Below are 17,305 nucleotides of genomic sequence, written 5' to 3' on the forward strand. Positions count from 1 at the left end.
CCTCTCTGGGAAACCTGTACCAGTGTTTCACCACCCTCATCATAAAAATTTCTTCCTTATAGCTAGTCTAAATCTACCCTCTTCTAGTTTAAAAGCATTACGCCTTGTCCTATTGCAACAGGCCCTGCTGAAAAGTCTGTCCCCATCTTTCCTATAGGCCCCCTTTAAGTACTGGCAGGCTGCTATAAGGCCTCCCCGCAGCCTTCTCTTCTCCAGGCTGAACAACCCCAACTTCTCAGCCTTTCCTCACAGGAGAGGTGTTCCATCGCTCTGATTATTTTTGTGCCCCTCCTCTGGACCTGCTCCAACAGGTCCATGTCTTTCCTGTGCTGAGGACTCCATCTGTCTTTCTGTTTTATGGCAGCAAAACATGACCAAACCCTTCATTCCTGGCTACCCATGTTCTTCATTCCTTCTTGCTGGTTGCTGTTATGATGTGGTCCCATTTTTCTGAGGCCTTCTCCTTGGTAAAGCTAGCATGTGAAAAGATGGGACAGCATTTTCATATTGTGTCCGTGCTCCGGATGTGAAGCTCTGATCGAGTACTCCAGCTGTCCTGGAGTGGAACTACTTAGAGTTTCTTCAATACTCCATTCACTTGGATGTACGTGAACTTCTAAGAGATCCTATCCCTTACGGTATTTATCCCATGTACTAAAATCCATATTTGCTGTATTGTCCTAAATTGCTGAACAGCAAGAACACTACTCAGCAAACAGACCCTCAGGTAAACCAGATTTGAAACCATTTGCGGCTTTACTGATTTGCATCAGCATAGCCAGTTCTACCTGTAGAAAAGAAAGAAAATAAGCACAGATGGGGACACCATTTATTTCCCCTTGCGGGCCAAAGGGCACTGTCCCTTAGCTCAGATGGTGCCAAAACCAGCCTTTGAGGCTTGGTAGCCTGGTGCTGCACAGTATCAAACCCAGAGCACTGGTATAAGGCCCCATCCTTGTCTCCTCCACCTAACCATGTACAAACTAAAAAATTAACAAAGCCTGCTGTCTCATATCACTAGGGGAAGCTACCTCTTTTTCCTGTTGTAGATGCTGGCAATGCCTGAAGCGGTGTTACCTCCTTCACAGGAACTGGGAAGCCAATTTCAAGAGGTCCATCCCTGGAGATCTGTTCAGTGTCACGCTGACAGCGAGCCTGGATTACAGAAAACAGCAAATGACTTTTGAGCCAAATGTCGTGTTCTGAGCTTACGGACTCTGTTGCTTCTTGAGTGTAACTGTCACAGAAGCCAAGATCTAGAAGAGGTCTTTGCTTATGAGAAGAGCATCTCTGTACCTAACATTCAGGCGTTTGGTAACCTAGAGGAACCCACAGCCTTCTGTGAGATGTGGGGGGGTCTTTCTACTGCCAATATAGAGATCCCCTATTTTGTCTGAGTCCCTGGCTATCTACACAAAGGGCATTTTAATTAACAACTTCCTTCCCAATAGTCCTCTTTGAACATAAATCTGGAAAAATACTAGAGACTGGACCATGCTGCAGCCTCATCCCTGTACAGTGTCTGGATGTCACTCTGAAGAACTCCTTGCACCAGGATGTTGTAGAAGGTAAGAATTTGTCTGGATTCAAGGGTGATGCGACGAAAGCATGAAAGATAAGTCCTCTGAAGGCTACTAAACACTAAGAGTCCACCTATGGCTGAAGAAGTCCCCAAAGTCTACATTCCTGGAGATTAGAAGAGTATTTTGGGGAAAGTAGCTAGTGTTTGCCCTCTTCACCTGTCAAAGGTGACTCCAAGTATAAAGTGCAAGGAGCTGTAGAGAGACAGCAGGTAGGAAATAGAGAAGCAAGAGCAGAAAAACTCCTCTTTGGAGGTTTGGCAGCACTACCTATCACATAAAGGTGAGAGAAATATGCAGAGCTAAACCTGGTAGATAGCCCCTCAGGAAGCTATAGATGGAAAAACACCTGTTGAATGGATGAAGATGTTGCCTTGGGATATTTGAGTAACCTAAATGTGGAGGACTAGGTACCTACGGATTTTGTCCCTCTGAGGTTACTCAAGAGCTGAGAGGCATCCTAACAATCCTGATTTTGAACTAGAATCTCTAAATTCTTTTATGGTTTTGGGCTTGCGACAAGCTATTTTTCCTTCTTTTAATTCAATTTTCTGTGTTCATACAGTGCTGTTTATATGACGGTAGTATCTAGATCCTCTTCCCAAGGCCCAAGTCTCTTCATGAGAGTCCATGCTCTGGAAGTTTCATTCCAAACAGATCTGAGAGTCACAGGACAAATTGCTAAGTCACAAGCGCGGAGCAAGGTAGTGACAGCAAAAGGACCCAAACCAAGTTCCTCTCACTCTACCTTGGACCCTGTTACACAACATCAGTTACGAACATAATGTAACTACAACTGTAGTGAATCAGAGCAATAGTCCATCCAGGTCATGTCCCATCTGCAACGGGGGCCAAGCAGACACCAGGTAAAGATATAAGGAAAGTGCAGGCATGCAATGTCATCTCCTCAGAATATTCTCCCTATCTCCAGAGACATAGGGCTCAGAGATTTCCTGATTCAAAGGCAGTGCTTTTCTATTAACAGAATTAATCATTCTATTATTCCTGAATGGATTTCTCTTCTATGAACACTGGAGATTGTCACTTGAACCCATGAAAACTTTTGGTCTCCACGAAGTGCTGAGATGAGCTTAACTACCCATTCCATGAAGTACCCATTTCCTAGTCTTTACTTTGAACTTGCTACGCACAGTGCTCCACTCAATGCCCTTATTTCTTGCACTGAAACACTGAACAGTTGATCATCCTTTCTCCAGGTCGTTCAAGGCTTAAAGTATTTACCTGCTGGGTGCTCTCTATCATTGCCAGAGCTTCAGCCATTAGTTTCTGGTTAACTCCACAAAGGTTTGCTACTTTTGTCTGGCACTTGTGATGGACGTTCATGCCACATGCTGAAAGAAAGAACAAGAGGTGTCACGATAACAAAGGATAGCTAGGCTGTAAAGGGTTTGACATCAGGTTGGGCAGGAACATGTGCTGCTGTTGGCCAAGGGCAGAGATCAGCCACATAAACAGCTCAAAGCCTGGGCACCTTTTATATCTCATGAGATGGCACTCAGGTAATTTTTTGGTTCTCTGTGGAGACAAAGTTTTTTTATATCTTCTTCTGGGCAAGAGGCTACATTTCCATATCCATCAGCCTTTGCACAGCTACAGGCTACCAAAACTCTACAGTCTATCAGCTCAGAGATAAACTGTAATCACAGAACAGGATCTCCCTGTTAGTATAGGATTATGAAGATGGTGAAGTGTCTTGGGTCTGTCTGATAGTGGAAATAGAGCATGCAAGTTGATACTAGGAGTGATTTTGGAAGATCAGCAGTGTCACTGAGATGTTCTTTGCCCCTCTGGGAAGCGACTCTTCAGCCTCATGGACCACATATCTTTCTGTATACTGACAGTTGTCATCCTCCTTGAAGAATTATGCTCCTTGAAGGATGGTCCTCTTGACCACTCCTTCACCACCCCGGATGCCATCTCATACAGGTCTTGTAGAGAAGTGTGATAAATTAGATTTGGCTCTTCAGATTGCAACCCTCTAAAGACAATGGCTGACTTCCATGCTCAGCTCATGCCACATACATCAGGGACTCACCATCACACTTCAGTCCTTGCCGTGCAAGGCCCCAGAGGAGCGTGCCACAGTGCTCACAGAAAGTCGGGCTCTTGTAGTTGTAGACTTTGAAGCGGTGAGGCATGTCGATCTTGAACCGCTCTTTATGGAACTGCAAGAGAAAAGCCATGTTGGCAATTCACTCCTCTCCATCTCAGCTCTGTATGGAAAACCAAAAGCCCCCAGGCTTGTACCACAGAAGCTGGGATGTCTACTGCCCCTTTATCCTTGAGTATGACCGCCAAGAAGAAATGATCTATAACTACCATTCAGATATACAAAGCTAAATTTTGTTACATAATATCTGCGCAATTCAGTGGGAACTGGGTAGTTTAATCCCTGGGCTTGATTTATCTGATCAGATAACGTGCACCTCAGCTATGCACCCAGACTCCTTTAATGCTCAATGGAAAAACAGGGGTAATTCTAAAAAATTATTCATCCCATCCTGAAATGGATGTCTACATTTGTTGTCATGAATTACTCTTTGGAAGAGCCTATTTTTCTTCTTTTAGTTTATAGGGACTCAAAGGTGACCACAAAGTTGGATACATCTACCCTGGAGACATCAGAAGACAGGTGAGACGAATCTCATTTCTAAAGACTGTAAAAGGAGAACTGGAGCCAGGGTAGGACTGGAAGCAAACAGAAGCTGTGGGACACAATTAAGAAAAAGGGAATAGTCCTATCAAGAGTATAAGTTCCACTTTTGCCCACCAAAACAGAAGGTTTATTATAAACTGATATGAGAAAAATAAAATAAATAATAGGGGAGATGCTAGATCTTCCACTGATTGTTTGGAAATCTCAGATAACACAGAGTGGGATGTTAAAGAACTGCTCTGAAAATTCAGTGTGACGTCCTGCCTAACATCACGTAGTGAAAAATTTCCTCCAGTAAACCTCCACCTCATGTCCACGACTTCCCTGAGCTGTACTTCATACATTAGAAAAATGTCAGTCCTGATTCAGCAACTGCTTATTCAGCAGCTGCATTTGAGTAAATCAGAAGTAGGAGGTAATGAAACCACTGGGAACATAAAAAACAAAGCGCATAGATCAGATCACACAGCCTTTAGTTCAGTAGCACTTTTTGCTTCATCAGAAGTTGTTTTACAGCAAAGTAGGAAAGATCTGAATGACACCCAAGTTTTTTAAAAGCAACCAAATAATAATACATACCATTGTTTCTCTGCTGTTAATTGCTGATCCTGTACACTTGGCTATTACTTTATCAATGCACTTCTTATGAATGGCAGCATTACATTCTGAAAGAATAAGTATGTCATGGTGTTAATAAAAAAATTCCTTAAGAAAGGACCAAATAAATAATGATAGTAACAAAATCAAAGAAGTTTCTTACGTCTGCATTGATAGCCTTGTTTATTCAGACCCCTGAAATAAAGAGAGAAATGGTTAATTCTGAATTTTCTGAAAGCCTTGACAGAAGAAAGGAGAGCAACGTTTATGAAAGAAACAGAATAAAACAGCTTTTGTTTTTATCAGTCTTTATAGAGCTTCTCTAATCTAAATATCTTCATTCAGTCTGACTGTGGAGTGATTCTCTGTGGTTTTCACAGCCTTTTCAGCACATATTCACATTCTGAATTTCACAATATCCAAATAGCAAACTGGGCTGATGAGACATTTCTGTGCATTCGGTCAAAGACACAAATCTTTATAAAAAATAAACTAAAAAATGAAGGGAATTTTCACAGTTGGAATTACAACTGTGAACCACATCCTTGAAGTGATACAATAACTCTACAAGTAAGATGCCAAGGGTCCAGTCCCGCTGCCTTTACTGACAGCAGGAGCACAGATATTCACCAGAGAATCATAGCATCATAGAGTCATTTACGTTGGAAAAGACCTTTAAGATCATTGAGTCCAACCGTAAACCTAACACTGCCAAGTCCACCACTAAACTGTGTCCCTAAGCGCCATGTCTACACAAGAACTGGTCCCTCGGGTTAAAAGGGGAAAATGCATAGATCTATTTTCATTTACCATACAAACTCATGACAGACAGAGCAGAAGGTGGGTTGTGGAAAGAAGGTGGCTGTGAACTCGTGACACTTGACATTATGGATTTTGGCCTGTTTGATGGCTCCCCTGCGCTGGTGCAAGGAGAAAAAGCCTTCAGTCTCACAGTCTGCCAGGTCCTTTGCATCTGGGGGGAAAGGAAACAGAAGATTTATTAGGGTACCCTGTCCTGATCCGGCGCCTTGCGAAAATGCAGCTGCCAGAATGCTAAGTCACTGAAGCTAATGATTCACTCATGGAAATGAATATTTTTAAGAAATACCATTTTCTGAAACCCACACAAGGCTTGTTTGGATGTTTTTTTATCTACCATTCCTACAAGGACACTAAAATGACTTTAAAATTGGGACTCTGAGGTCCCTTGAATATTCATAATGCTGCTTTTGAAATGTAGACCAGAAATTTCCCAAGGAGAGATAATTTGCAGTTAAACATAAAATTCTAACTTTGTATAGCACTGAAGAACCATGCCCTAAAAAAGATGAAATTACATCAAAATTAATAATTATCTATATATGCACACAAACACACGTGTATATATATATATATACACATGGGTATTTAACTGAATCTTTTATGTGTGCATGTACGTGTGTGTGAGTAAGCACATATGTATGTTCCTAGGATATTCTTTTTCCTGTTATTTTTCCATGTCAACAATTGCTTTGCTGTTTGCTATGTCCACGCCGTTATTCACAGTTCACATTTAAACTTTTTAGAACAGCAAACAAACCAATTCTGACTATGCATGCATATACACATGCGCACTTATATATGTGCTTGTGTCTACAAATCTAGATATGCACACGATATCTCGCTCTCACTCTCTGTTTTGTTTTACTCATGTATTACACAGCAAGTTACATAGGTATTCTGGGGAAACTGGCCCCCCGTGTGATCTGATGCTGATCTTTCTATTTCTAATACAAACACAGCCTGCATTTTCTATGCTTTGGCCTCTCTGATATAACATACAAGGAGGTGACAATAGTCTATTCTATATTAAAGGTAGGAATGGATGAAGAAAATATCAGTATGGACATGCTATTAGCTGCTTTCAGTACTTCTATGTTTCTATAAATGGAAGGTCCTTCTAGATATCTACACCTTACAGTTTCACCCCACATCTGTGAAAGGCAGCGAGAACTTTGGCATCAAAGACAGGAGAATAAGACTGAGCATTTGGATTGCAACCCACTTTCTTCAACAAAGCAAAATGCGTTTCACATGGACATAGAACTCTGCAGGCGGGATTTGGTTTCCAGTGAAGACACATAAATGATGGTGTGTCCCCTATCCAGGGTGACTAAGCTGCTGCTCTGTCCCTGGAGGTCTAGCTGGAGCAGGCAATGGAGCACAGTGAATGACTCCGCTCACCTTGCAGCAGAAACCTGCATTTGATCAGATGAATCACTCTCTAGGTTCTTTTCCTGTTTTGCCTAGATTGCTCTTGATCTTAAAAGCCCAACTAACGGTGTTGTCAACCGCAAATTGTATCCCAACCTTTACATCTGCACTGTAACACACACCACGGCCCATGTTACATGCATATATAAAAGTAGAACGATTTCAGAGGGAACTGGGTCCTTATGTATCTATTCTGTCTTACTTAGTGTAACGAGAAAATCTACCGTTTTAGTGGTAAAATGGCCAAAACTCTGCCTTGCAAATCACAGAGGAACAGTCAATCTTCATCCTCACCATACAATAAAAATTGCTTTTCTGGCGTGTTCATTTCAAACTGTTATGATAGTTCCTATGAATAAATCAGTAATAACATAGGCATTGCTTTCAGTGAAGACATCATGTCTGCCCCACATAATCAGAAATCACATCTATCAATTAACAAACAAAATCACTTGCCACTTATTTCCAGGAAGTATCTTGCATTCATCAGCATTCGGCCTTGAGGTTTTAGTTCTAGCTGGTTGAGATAAGTGAAAAACAAGAAAAAGAGACCAGTGCAATCATTAAGCAGTCATTCAAAGAAACAACAATCATTACAGATGACTTAAGCTATCTCCTTTTCCCAGTGGGAACTGATGAATGCCAATGAACGCTAATTTTTGGGTTGCTTATACCCGTGTGGGGCAACAAGGCAGGGTAGGAGCAACTATAGAGAGAGGAGGCTAGATCACCTCTTATCAAACTCTTGGAGCAGCATGATAGAAGAGAGAAATGTGACTAAACCACAGAAGCTGCAGGCAGGTTTTTAGACACCAGGTCAGGACCAGCACTATCTATAAAGAAAACTTGTTGTTCCCAGTGGATCCTGCAAGGGGGAAGTGGGAGCACCTCAAAAAAACCCAGCCAAATTCAGACAAGTGCTTAAAAGATACTGAAACCTTTTAGACACTTGGTCCTTGTCGTGGTTTAACCCCAGCCAGCAACTAAGCCCCACCCAGCCGCTCGCTCACTCCCCCACAGTGGGATGGGGGAGAGAATCGGAAGAGCAAAAGTGAGAAAACTCTTGGGTTGAGATAAAGACAGTTTAACAGGTAAAGCAAAAGCTGTGTGCGCAAGCAAAGCAAAGCAAGGAATTCATTCACTGCTTCCCATGGGCAGGCAGGTGTTCAGCCATCTTCAGGAAAGCAGGGCTCCATCACGCACAACGGTGACTTGGGAAGACAAACGCCATCACTCCAAATATCCCCCCCCCTTCCTTCTTCTTCCCCAGCTTTATATGCTGAGCATGAGGCCATACGGTATGGAATGTCCCTTTGGTCAGTTGGGGTCAGCTGTCTCAGCCGTGTCCCCTCCCAACTCCTTGTGCCCCCCCAGCCCACTCGCTGGTGGGGTGGGGTGAGGAGTGGAAAAGGCCTTGACTCTGTGTCAGCACTGCTCAGCACTAACTAAAACATCCCTGTATTATCAACATTGTTTTCCGCACAAATCCAAAACATAGCCCCATACTAGCTACTATGAAGCTAGCTATTCCTACCCGAGCCAAAACCGGCACATTCTGCAAGTCTAACTTCCATTACAGTCAATGTGAGTGATGCTACAAGCTTACTCAGGCTTTTTTTGGGCCTTCCCACTGGACCTGGAAATTCCCACCTATCTGAACCTCCGTCCATAGGTGCCTTTGTAAATCTGGATCCACTTGCCTAGGAATAAGAAAACTTACATTTAAGGATTCTTCAGCCTGAGTACCACAACAGTGCCTCCCCCACCCACCTCCAGCACAGCCTGAGCAAGGTTACCTCTCTACCTTCCAGGTGAAACAGTGCCCTTGCACAGAAAAGTGAGAAAAATTCTATTCTCTCCCCTTATGACCCTTGCAGGAGGAGATATCTGGGGCCACCCTCCCCAGGTTGTAATTTGTATCGGGGAGTGAGTGGAGAGAAGATCTCAGGAGCTGCTACCAGGCTGGGACACAACAGGACCAGGATCTCCCAACTCCACTTGACCTCAGGTCTGCTACCCTTGCTGTAAGCAAGCAGCACCCTAGACCACGTGCCCCATCTCCTCCTCACCAGGCTACTGCCTCCTAAGCCTTTGAAGCCTGGGGTTGGAGTCACGCTGAGCAGAGCCTTTTGGTTTTCAATTCCATCCCTAAGCATCTCAATTCCTTCCAAGTTATGTGTTAAATGTGCAAATCTCTATCAAATCTTGCTCTCAGGTCTGTGAAGTGACCAAGGCCTTTTTGACTTCTCTACTCTCTGCTTAACCCAAGCAGCTTAGCCTGAGAACTGGCATGAGAAATAAAACAAAAAAAAAAAAATTCCAGGAAATCAGTTTCTCTCCAAATGTCTTTCCACTTTATTGTTATTCATGGCATGGCTACTGAATACTACATGTTAAAGACCATTATCAAGAACTTTCTTGCTTGGACTACCAGGGAACACAACCTTACATATAGCATCCTTATGAAGACTGTTACTTCAAATTTACTCCACTATAACTCCAGTGATTTTAAAGGCATAACTCTGACATAACTCTGAAGTCAGGCAGCTGTGAATCAGTTACTTGATATTAGATTAAATTTTTAAAGCTGTTTCCTCAGAGCACATAAAATAACTCACATTTAGCCACTCACATTATCATTTGTGCCCAGTGTGTTTCCGAAGCAAAGATTAATACGTAGGCACGGCTCACCTCAACCAGAATCCTTTGTAACAGAGGCCATATTTTTCAATATAACAGAAGCAGGTAATATAAATGTGCCATGCTCTTTTTTTCTGATATGCATGGAATTCTTTCCTTCAAGTCATACCCAAGTAGATTCAAAACATTATTCCTTGGATGGCAGCCAGTTCCTACTGCCCTGCTGGTTACAGCCACAGCCTGGCATGGACACGAAGCATTCCCCTACCCCACAACAGCTCCCCATCACATCCTGCAAGAGGAGATATTGATGCTCACCCATATCTCTGTCTTCCCATTGCTCTTTTTGCACCTCTCTGCCAGCACCTTGAGTTCCACCGTGGTCTCTGAAACCATTTCGGCGCTCTTGTCCTTGACGACGATGTGCATGACCCTGCCGTTGTTGATGTGGGCATCGAAAGTGCTGTTCCAGGGTGGGTACATGGTGGGCTTCTTCTGCACATACACTTGGCCATTTTCTGTCAACAAGAAGCGGTTTGGATTGACTGGACTTGCTTCTCATCTGCACTAAGGCCACCACTCTACAGTCCCTGAGACAGATCTGTGTTATTCATCCACCCTCTCTCCAGGCAGGGTGGGTAATGGATCATGTTAGAGTGTCTTACAAGGTTACTGTGTGAAGTGAAACCTAGGATGGGGTTCATCTCACTTACCTTTAGGTGTCTACAATGTGTGTGCCCATATCTGAGCTGTCTGAACACTGGGTCCATTCAGAGCCAGTGAAGAGAATACAATCAATATAAATGAATGGAGTTAGGGTGTGTTCATTTGACCAAATGCAGACATCTACCTTAGAAAAGATAATTTCCACCCTTGACTCCCTTAACTCTATTGAGTAGACCTCAAATGTAGACTCCGACACCATAGATACCCACTTCTAATCAGGTGAATCTCGTCACAGATAACCAGCTACACGTATCATCTGTCCCACAGCAATGCAAAATGAAACAGGTTTGCTTCAAGGCCCCCAAAAGCTGGATGCGCTTTATGATTAAGGTTCAGCTGGAGTGCAGGTCCAGTCAGTTGCTACATCTCAGCTAACTCAGAGATGTTAATATATGAACTGTCTTGCAGACCTGCAACCAAATCCACAGCGGTGAGTGTTTTCAACCTAGCAAACTCTTCCTGCATGTCTTCCTCATGCATTGATTCCTTTTCCTTCACAGCAGACACATCTTAAAATGGTGAAGGGTATCTCTGAGGCTTAGCATTAGCTTGCAGAGAGTTATCCCTAGTTAGTACTCTCTGAAAAGAGTCTCAGCCAGCTTTATTTATTTCATACAGCCCATTTTATTTCATATAGCCCTGTAAAAGGCTTGGACACTGACTCAGGGTAAATACTATTTCACAGTTACCCTCTGCAAATTTTCAACCCATCAAATACTGAAGCTGGTGGAATAAGATAATAAAAAGCAGTTGTGTCAGCAGCAGACCTGCGACTCCTGTCTCCTAAAGACCCCGCTGCTATTTCCAATAATCCCAGCCTTTCCCTCATCCCATCCACCTGGAAAAGCACATGCAGCTGATAGCCTGGAACGCGGCATGTGCTAGAGAAAATCTTTCCCTAGATGGGAGGACTAATTCCTCTGCTCAGCTTTCATATACACACCTTCAGGATGGACTAAAACTGGTAAACAAGCTCCAAAGTTATTGGAGACAGGAGAGAAGGAGAAAAAAGGAAACGGTGACTCCTAATTGTGTAATATTCATCTCCAGAAATGAGAGAATGTTTATTGGGGAGAGAACAAATATCAGGGCTGTGAGATTATAACAAAAATCTCCCTTCACCACCCCATACGCTGGTTTCCTATGAAAGGAGAAACAACTGCCAGAGCCACTAGATAGATCTAGGTTGAGAAAGTAGCTTCCTGAGGAGAGGCCTGCAGGATCCTGCAACTGATACTGACTTGCTGAAATTTCACTCCACGACCCAACACCTGGCCTTCACAAAGCGGTTTTGCACTTGGTTCAGTCACATGAACTTGATTCAAGCTGCAGTCCGCTCTGACCATCAGCATTGGTCTGCAGCGCAAAACTGAGCGGGGATCATTCCTGCAGCGTAAAATCACTTCTCACGCTTGTACTGCCCTGTATGACAAGTGGTTGTGCAGCTAAATCTTAGGTTCAAATTCAGTTTCCCCACAGTTTAGAGCACCTCAATCTAAGGTGAATCCATCTCTATCAGTTAAGTGAGGTTGATTTTTCACATATGCAGATTTAGGCAACCATATACCGAGCTCATTGTCTGCAGGCTTAATTCATTCCCATCAAGCTTGCAAATATATATTCAATGCACTCTTTCAACAAAAGCAGACAAAATGAGACATAAAAATGAGACACGAATTTCCCAGCATCACGGAGAACAGAAATCTCAGTAAGGACCGTTATTTCTTTGCTACATCAGTGAAACTCCACGGATGTGAAAGACAGCACTTGCAAAACAAGTGCTTTCGTTTGCATTGCACTCCAAAACATATGGCTTAAAAAAACAAACCCTGGCATGTGAATGAACTGGCCAATATAAGGGATCAGACAGTCACCCCCAGTGCATCCCCGCTGACGTCTGTGGAATTCTGCCAGGGATTAATCTAACCCTGGGTTCCTGAAAAATGAAATAGCATCTGTTTTTCCCGGACAACAGCTCCCACTGTAGCTGGGAGCACTTTTCCTGGAGGCTTGCTGAGTTCAAACATGGAGCAGGATCTTTCACAAAGCAAATGTCACCAAGACAGGTGGTGAAATGGCACTGGGCCGGGTGGCTTGTGAAAGCAGAAGCCATTTTTAAAGGGCAGATTTTTTTATACCTCAGAGGTACCTATGATCTCTGAAATGGTTTGTCTTCAGCAACAAATTGCTATAACACTTCTAACTACGTGAAAGCGTTTGGGTTTTTTTTTAAAGATTATATCATAAAATAGCAGGATCCCTTTTACAAAATGAACAAGTGGAAAAAAAGAAAAGGCTGCCCAGTATCTTTCCTGAGCTTCTGAAATTTCTTAGGGTGCCCTTGTTGTAACACCCTTGTGTCCACAGATGATGTGCATTACTCCCAGACCCTTGGGGTCCTCTGTCCCAATGACTTATTCATCACGGCTAGTCAACAAGGGACAGCCTTCGGCATGAACCCAAAGGTAGACTCAAGCTCCCTTTCTGGGGGAACAAAACACATCTATCATGTACCAATGCTCCGTTTGCAAAAAAAGGAACCCGCTCCCCCCCCCAAAAAAAAAAAACCCACCTCCTCACGCTTTGCTAATGCTACACGTGGTATATATCTGATCCATAACAGGACATTGCAAAAGTCAGAGCAGAATCATTTACCAAAACGGTTCCAGCACAGAGCTTGCAGGGATTTGGGACTGGATCTATCCTGGATTCAGCTCTGTGTTTAGCCACATCCTCTCCTGCATTCTGCACTCACCACTATACAGCAATCATTTGCCCTGAAGAAATCTTAATGGCCACGTGTCAGGATTGGGCAGGATTGTTTGCAACTCTTCCCAGCTTTGCAGCTGATTCACTCCTGCTCCTTGGACGTGCCACTTTAGCCAAAATTTGCATATCAGGACGTCAATATAATTTTTTTTCTGAATCCCATTACCATTGAGTAGCAAGTGCTTTGTGAAACCAGGGAGCGGAAGAGCAAGCTGTGATCAAAAAAATCACAAAGCAGGGGTGCAAATATTTCAAAGATACTCATCTAATGTTCATCCCAAGACCTTCATTGCCTTTTGCCTTCTCTAAGCCTGTTGGAGCATGACAGGTCCTTGGGATGGTCATGTTGAGAGCATTTCTGGCATTTAGAGTCGGGCTCATCTCACTGAACGTCAGACGTGTACCTCTGAGTGGACTGTCTAAACTGCCCTCGGAGACAGTGGAGAGCACTGCGCTTTTCTGGAGTGTGATTCATCAGACCCATTATGGATGTCTTCCTCAAGATGAGATGAATCCCACCACAGAAATCCCTGTTTTATTCCCCTGGGCTATAATGCAAAAGTAGCTGACTTGCTCAGATATCAATATCCTTGCAGAAGACTGGAATTATAGGGGAGATGGATCCCACCATGGCCTCATCTTGTCTTCGTCACCGTAAGGTAAGGTTAGCCATCTACACATTTAGACACCTTCCACCAGCAGCAGATTAACACCTCCCAAGGGGGATTCATCCTGCCCTAAGAAGATAGTCTGAGATGAACCAATCTTGGGGGTTTCCTGCTGCTATCACTGACATGACGAGAAGTCCCTCTGGCTGCCCCACCATGCTCTGAGCAACGGCTAGACGACTGCAATTACAGCCCAGCAAACAGAAATCTTCTAACACAAGGATGCCATTTTTCCTATATTCAGTCCTCACTAAGGGTGAAAAGTTCCCCCAAACACACTTTTTTATTTCTTGTTGGTAGAGGTACTATTATTATTATTATTATTATTATTATTATTATTATTATTATTATTATTGACTCTCAGGAGCACAACAATTATATCCCTTATTTAGTACATTTTTGTTTGTTAGATGCCAGAAAACGCTTTCAGCTCTGAGTAAGACAAATAAATATAGGTCTGTGTGGACCAAATTGATTTTATTCACTTTTGAACTGACAAGAGACTTCAGTTTGAGTTATAGCTTTCAAAGGCCTCATTAAAGCAAACAGCCAAGCCCTGCACAGAGCTGAAATAGGACATATTTTCAGTAAAAAGTGAGATCTTAGGGATATCTTGTCATGCAATATTTTCTTTCCTTTTTAATTTACCAGTCACCACATCTTCCAGAATCATTTAAAGTATAATTTAAGCCAAGACAAAGTTCAATGTGATAAATGCTGACTCTTTTTTTTAAAACAAACAAATAAACAGGCAAACAAAAAGTGAAATGATTAAATGTTTTAAAATTCTAAAATGTATTTTTTTAAACTACTTTCACATCCTCTAGAGGTTAGAGTAATGGGGTTTCTCAAGGCATAAAAAGGGATTTTTGAGTTGGCTTAATTTTTAAAAGAATCACAGCAGTCAAGTTAGGAATTTATCAAAGATTTAAGATAAATAACAGCCAATATGAGGAATTCCCTAACACTGAAGGTCTTGATCTTCATGATTCTTGAAAAGAACTGAAGAACTTTTCATCCTCTTACTGGGACTATTTTCATGCATAAGACAGATAAGAAATGTTTTCCCAATGAGGACTCATCAGTGTTGTTCAATCAGGAAAAGTGTGCAATAATCCATATATCCAGACACAGAAAACAGCTTAGCAGGAGGTTTCACTTTCAAACATTTTACATAGTACAGCAATTACACAGAGAAATTAATTCTCTCCGCAAAGACTGGGGCTGTTTGACCGCTATTTTGTTTTAAATGGTGGAAGTTGCTGGACCTGTCAGTTCCTCAAAAATGTGATAAACAAAGACAGGCCTCCCAGGATATTTCTAGGACACCCAGATTTCATCTGTCTGGAGTCCCACTGACAAACCAACAACTCCTCATACAAAAGTGAAAGAGAATACAGCTCAGCTCATCTGCTCTGTCACATGCTGGGACCTGTAATTCAGTTGATAATAACTTCAAATTGAAGACGTAGACTTGTTAGGCATCATCTTAAAATCAGATTGTCTTGCAGGCCATGCCAAACCCAAACTTGCACTGTGCTGAGATACAAAAGGCCCTTCACAAACCCTTGTAAAGATTTACCAACCTACACACCAGTAATGACACAGTAGGGCGCACACGTCTTACAAAAGCTCACACGCATATTTAACACCTCCCCACTTACCTGACTCCACGGCTTCTTTAACCATCACAGCACAGTAAGGGTTAATCACCTCCCCCTGGGATGGCAGGTAAGGGCCACTGTCGTAGTTGGATAAACCAATACGTAGAAAGGGAGACATGACAAGTCCTGTGTCAAACAAAAGACAGGCGATATTTGGGAAGAGTCTAAAAATTCCCTCGATTTTAACCAGCCTCTTATCTCCGTCGGACAGGGGTACGCTGGCCGTTAGTTATCCATCCAACTGGAGACTCTCTGACTTCCTCCACTGTCTAGCAAGATGATGGACTGACCGAGTGCCACTTAACATGCATAAGGTAGCGTAACTTAGCTGTCGGCTTAACCATGTAGCTGAACTCATCGCAGGACTGGAAAGACCCGCAACAGCAGCTTCGAGTACTAGTGACTTGATGCCAGCCGTCAGGAACAAGAACAACAACGCACAAGCCAAACTGGGACCTTCTTGGCTGGGATAACCTCTGCTGTAATTTATGTTGAGTCACACGTTCAAGAACCCAAATGCTATGAGAATAGAAAGGGTTTCGGGAATACAAGGCTGTTGGAAGCCTGCAAGCTGAACATGAAACTGTGAAATAACTGCATACTATTTATATATAGCATGGAAATGATCTCGGGCATTCAGCTGCCTGGGTGCTGCGTGCTGACCCATATTCATAAGTGAAGCTATAAAGAGAAAATTCAGCTCATATGAACCACACTGGGTAGAAAGTGGAGAAAAAAAAAAAAAATGGATCTCAGGATAACTTTAAGCAGCTGAAAACAGAAACATATAAAATCAAGATGCCAGGAAACACAACAAAGCCTTTGGGTTGGTCTTCTCTGTAGGCTCTTTCAGAGCTTCCAGAGAGAAGATTTAGTGAAACCAGAAATTATTAACTGCTGTAACTGGTGCCCATCCTTGTGCCATCTGGGCCTAAAGACTAGGATTTACCACCCAACTTTTGTGTCAACTTCTGAGCTTGTCATTCCTGGCTCCCCTTCTAGTCAATGAGGAGCAAGAGGCACTTTGAACTCAGCTGCAGAGGTCTATGTCTTGGACCACCAAAGTTAAAAGACATGAGTCCTATCACCAGCTGTCACCTGTCAAATATATTGACAACAATATAGTGTTCAACTACAACAGCAAAAAGTTGAATGACTTGTGGTGTGGGATGCAGCCCAAGTCTCTTCTCCTTTTTACACATAAAATGCTCTGTCCCAAGAAGAGGCAACTTCTCTAGCCTCACACAGAAGAAGATCCAGATTCTTTACTGGGAATGGCATTTTCTTACCTGTAAATGGTATTTTCCTGATAGACAAGTTCAGTCTCTTGCAAGAGGGGCTTCTCTTTTCATCACAGTTGTGGACAACATGGAAAGGATTTTCTCAGCTGAAAGAACGAGGATAACTGCTCCTCTGGCTGGGCTGACTTTAAAACTTGGACTCTCTGTTCAAGGAGACAGGAGGCAAGACCATCAGGGAGAGAGGAAAACTTGAAAAACCAAGACGTAGCCCTTTGCTTGAGTGTCTTCTCTCTTACCCAGCAGTGTGAAGCGATGAGTTTCCATCAGCCCCTGTGCAAAAGTCTAGGGCGACTGTAAAACTCAGAACAACTTTCTGTTAGCGCATGGCCAGGTCGCAGCAGATCGTTGTTTTGCTTGTGTCCTGGATACGGTAAGATCTTCTCCTTCTTCCTGTTTTATAAAATTAAGACAAACAGCTACAGTTAGCACT

General features: G+C 42.9%; 1 protein-coding gene across 2 annotated transcripts in view; it reads right to left on the reverse strand.

The window, feature by feature from the left end:
• Positions 1 to 16,982, reverse strand: part of PRKCQ (protein kinase C theta) — a 47,092-nt gene extending 30,110 nt beyond the window's left edge. Inside the window, exons 1-10 of one of the 2 annotated variants that reach the window (XM_075519209.1) lie at positions 16,864 to 16,982; positions 15,575 to 15,700; positions 10,066 to 10,265; positions 7,564 to 7,624; positions 5,665 to 5,827; positions 5,018 to 5,049; positions 4,837 to 4,922; positions 3,637 to 3,766; positions 2,823 to 2,932; positions 1,032 to 1,155 (exon numbers count right to left, since the gene is read on the reverse strand). In XM_075519209.1, the coding sequence (XP_075375324.1) occupies positions 1,032 to 1,155; positions 2,823 to 2,932; positions 3,637 to 3,766; positions 4,837 to 4,922; positions 5,018 to 5,049; positions 5,665 to 5,827; positions 7,564 to 7,624; positions 10,066 to 10,265; positions 15,575 to 15,692 (1,024 nt within the window). In that variant the 5' untranslated portion in view covers positions 15,693 to 15,700; positions 16,864 to 16,982. Of the gene's footprint in view, positions 1 to 1,031; positions 1,156 to 2,822; positions 2,933 to 3,636; positions 3,767 to 4,836; positions 4,923 to 5,017; positions 5,050 to 5,664; positions 5,828 to 7,563; positions 7,625 to 10,065; positions 10,266 to 15,574; positions 15,963 to 16,863 lie in introns of those variants that run through there. The other variant, XM_075519125.1, reaches the window with a different exon arrangement.
• Positions 16,983 to 17,305: the final 323 nt, after the last annotated feature.

This window comes from Mycteria americana, chromosome 1, assembly GCF_035582795.1.
Source record: "Mycteria americana isolate JAX WOST 10 ecotype Jacksonville Zoo and Gardens chromosome 1, USCA_MyAme_1.0, whole genome shotgun sequence".
In the NCBI taxonomy this organism is placed as follows: Eukaryota; Metazoa; Chordata; class Aves; order Ciconiiformes; family Ciconiidae; genus Mycteria; species Mycteria americana.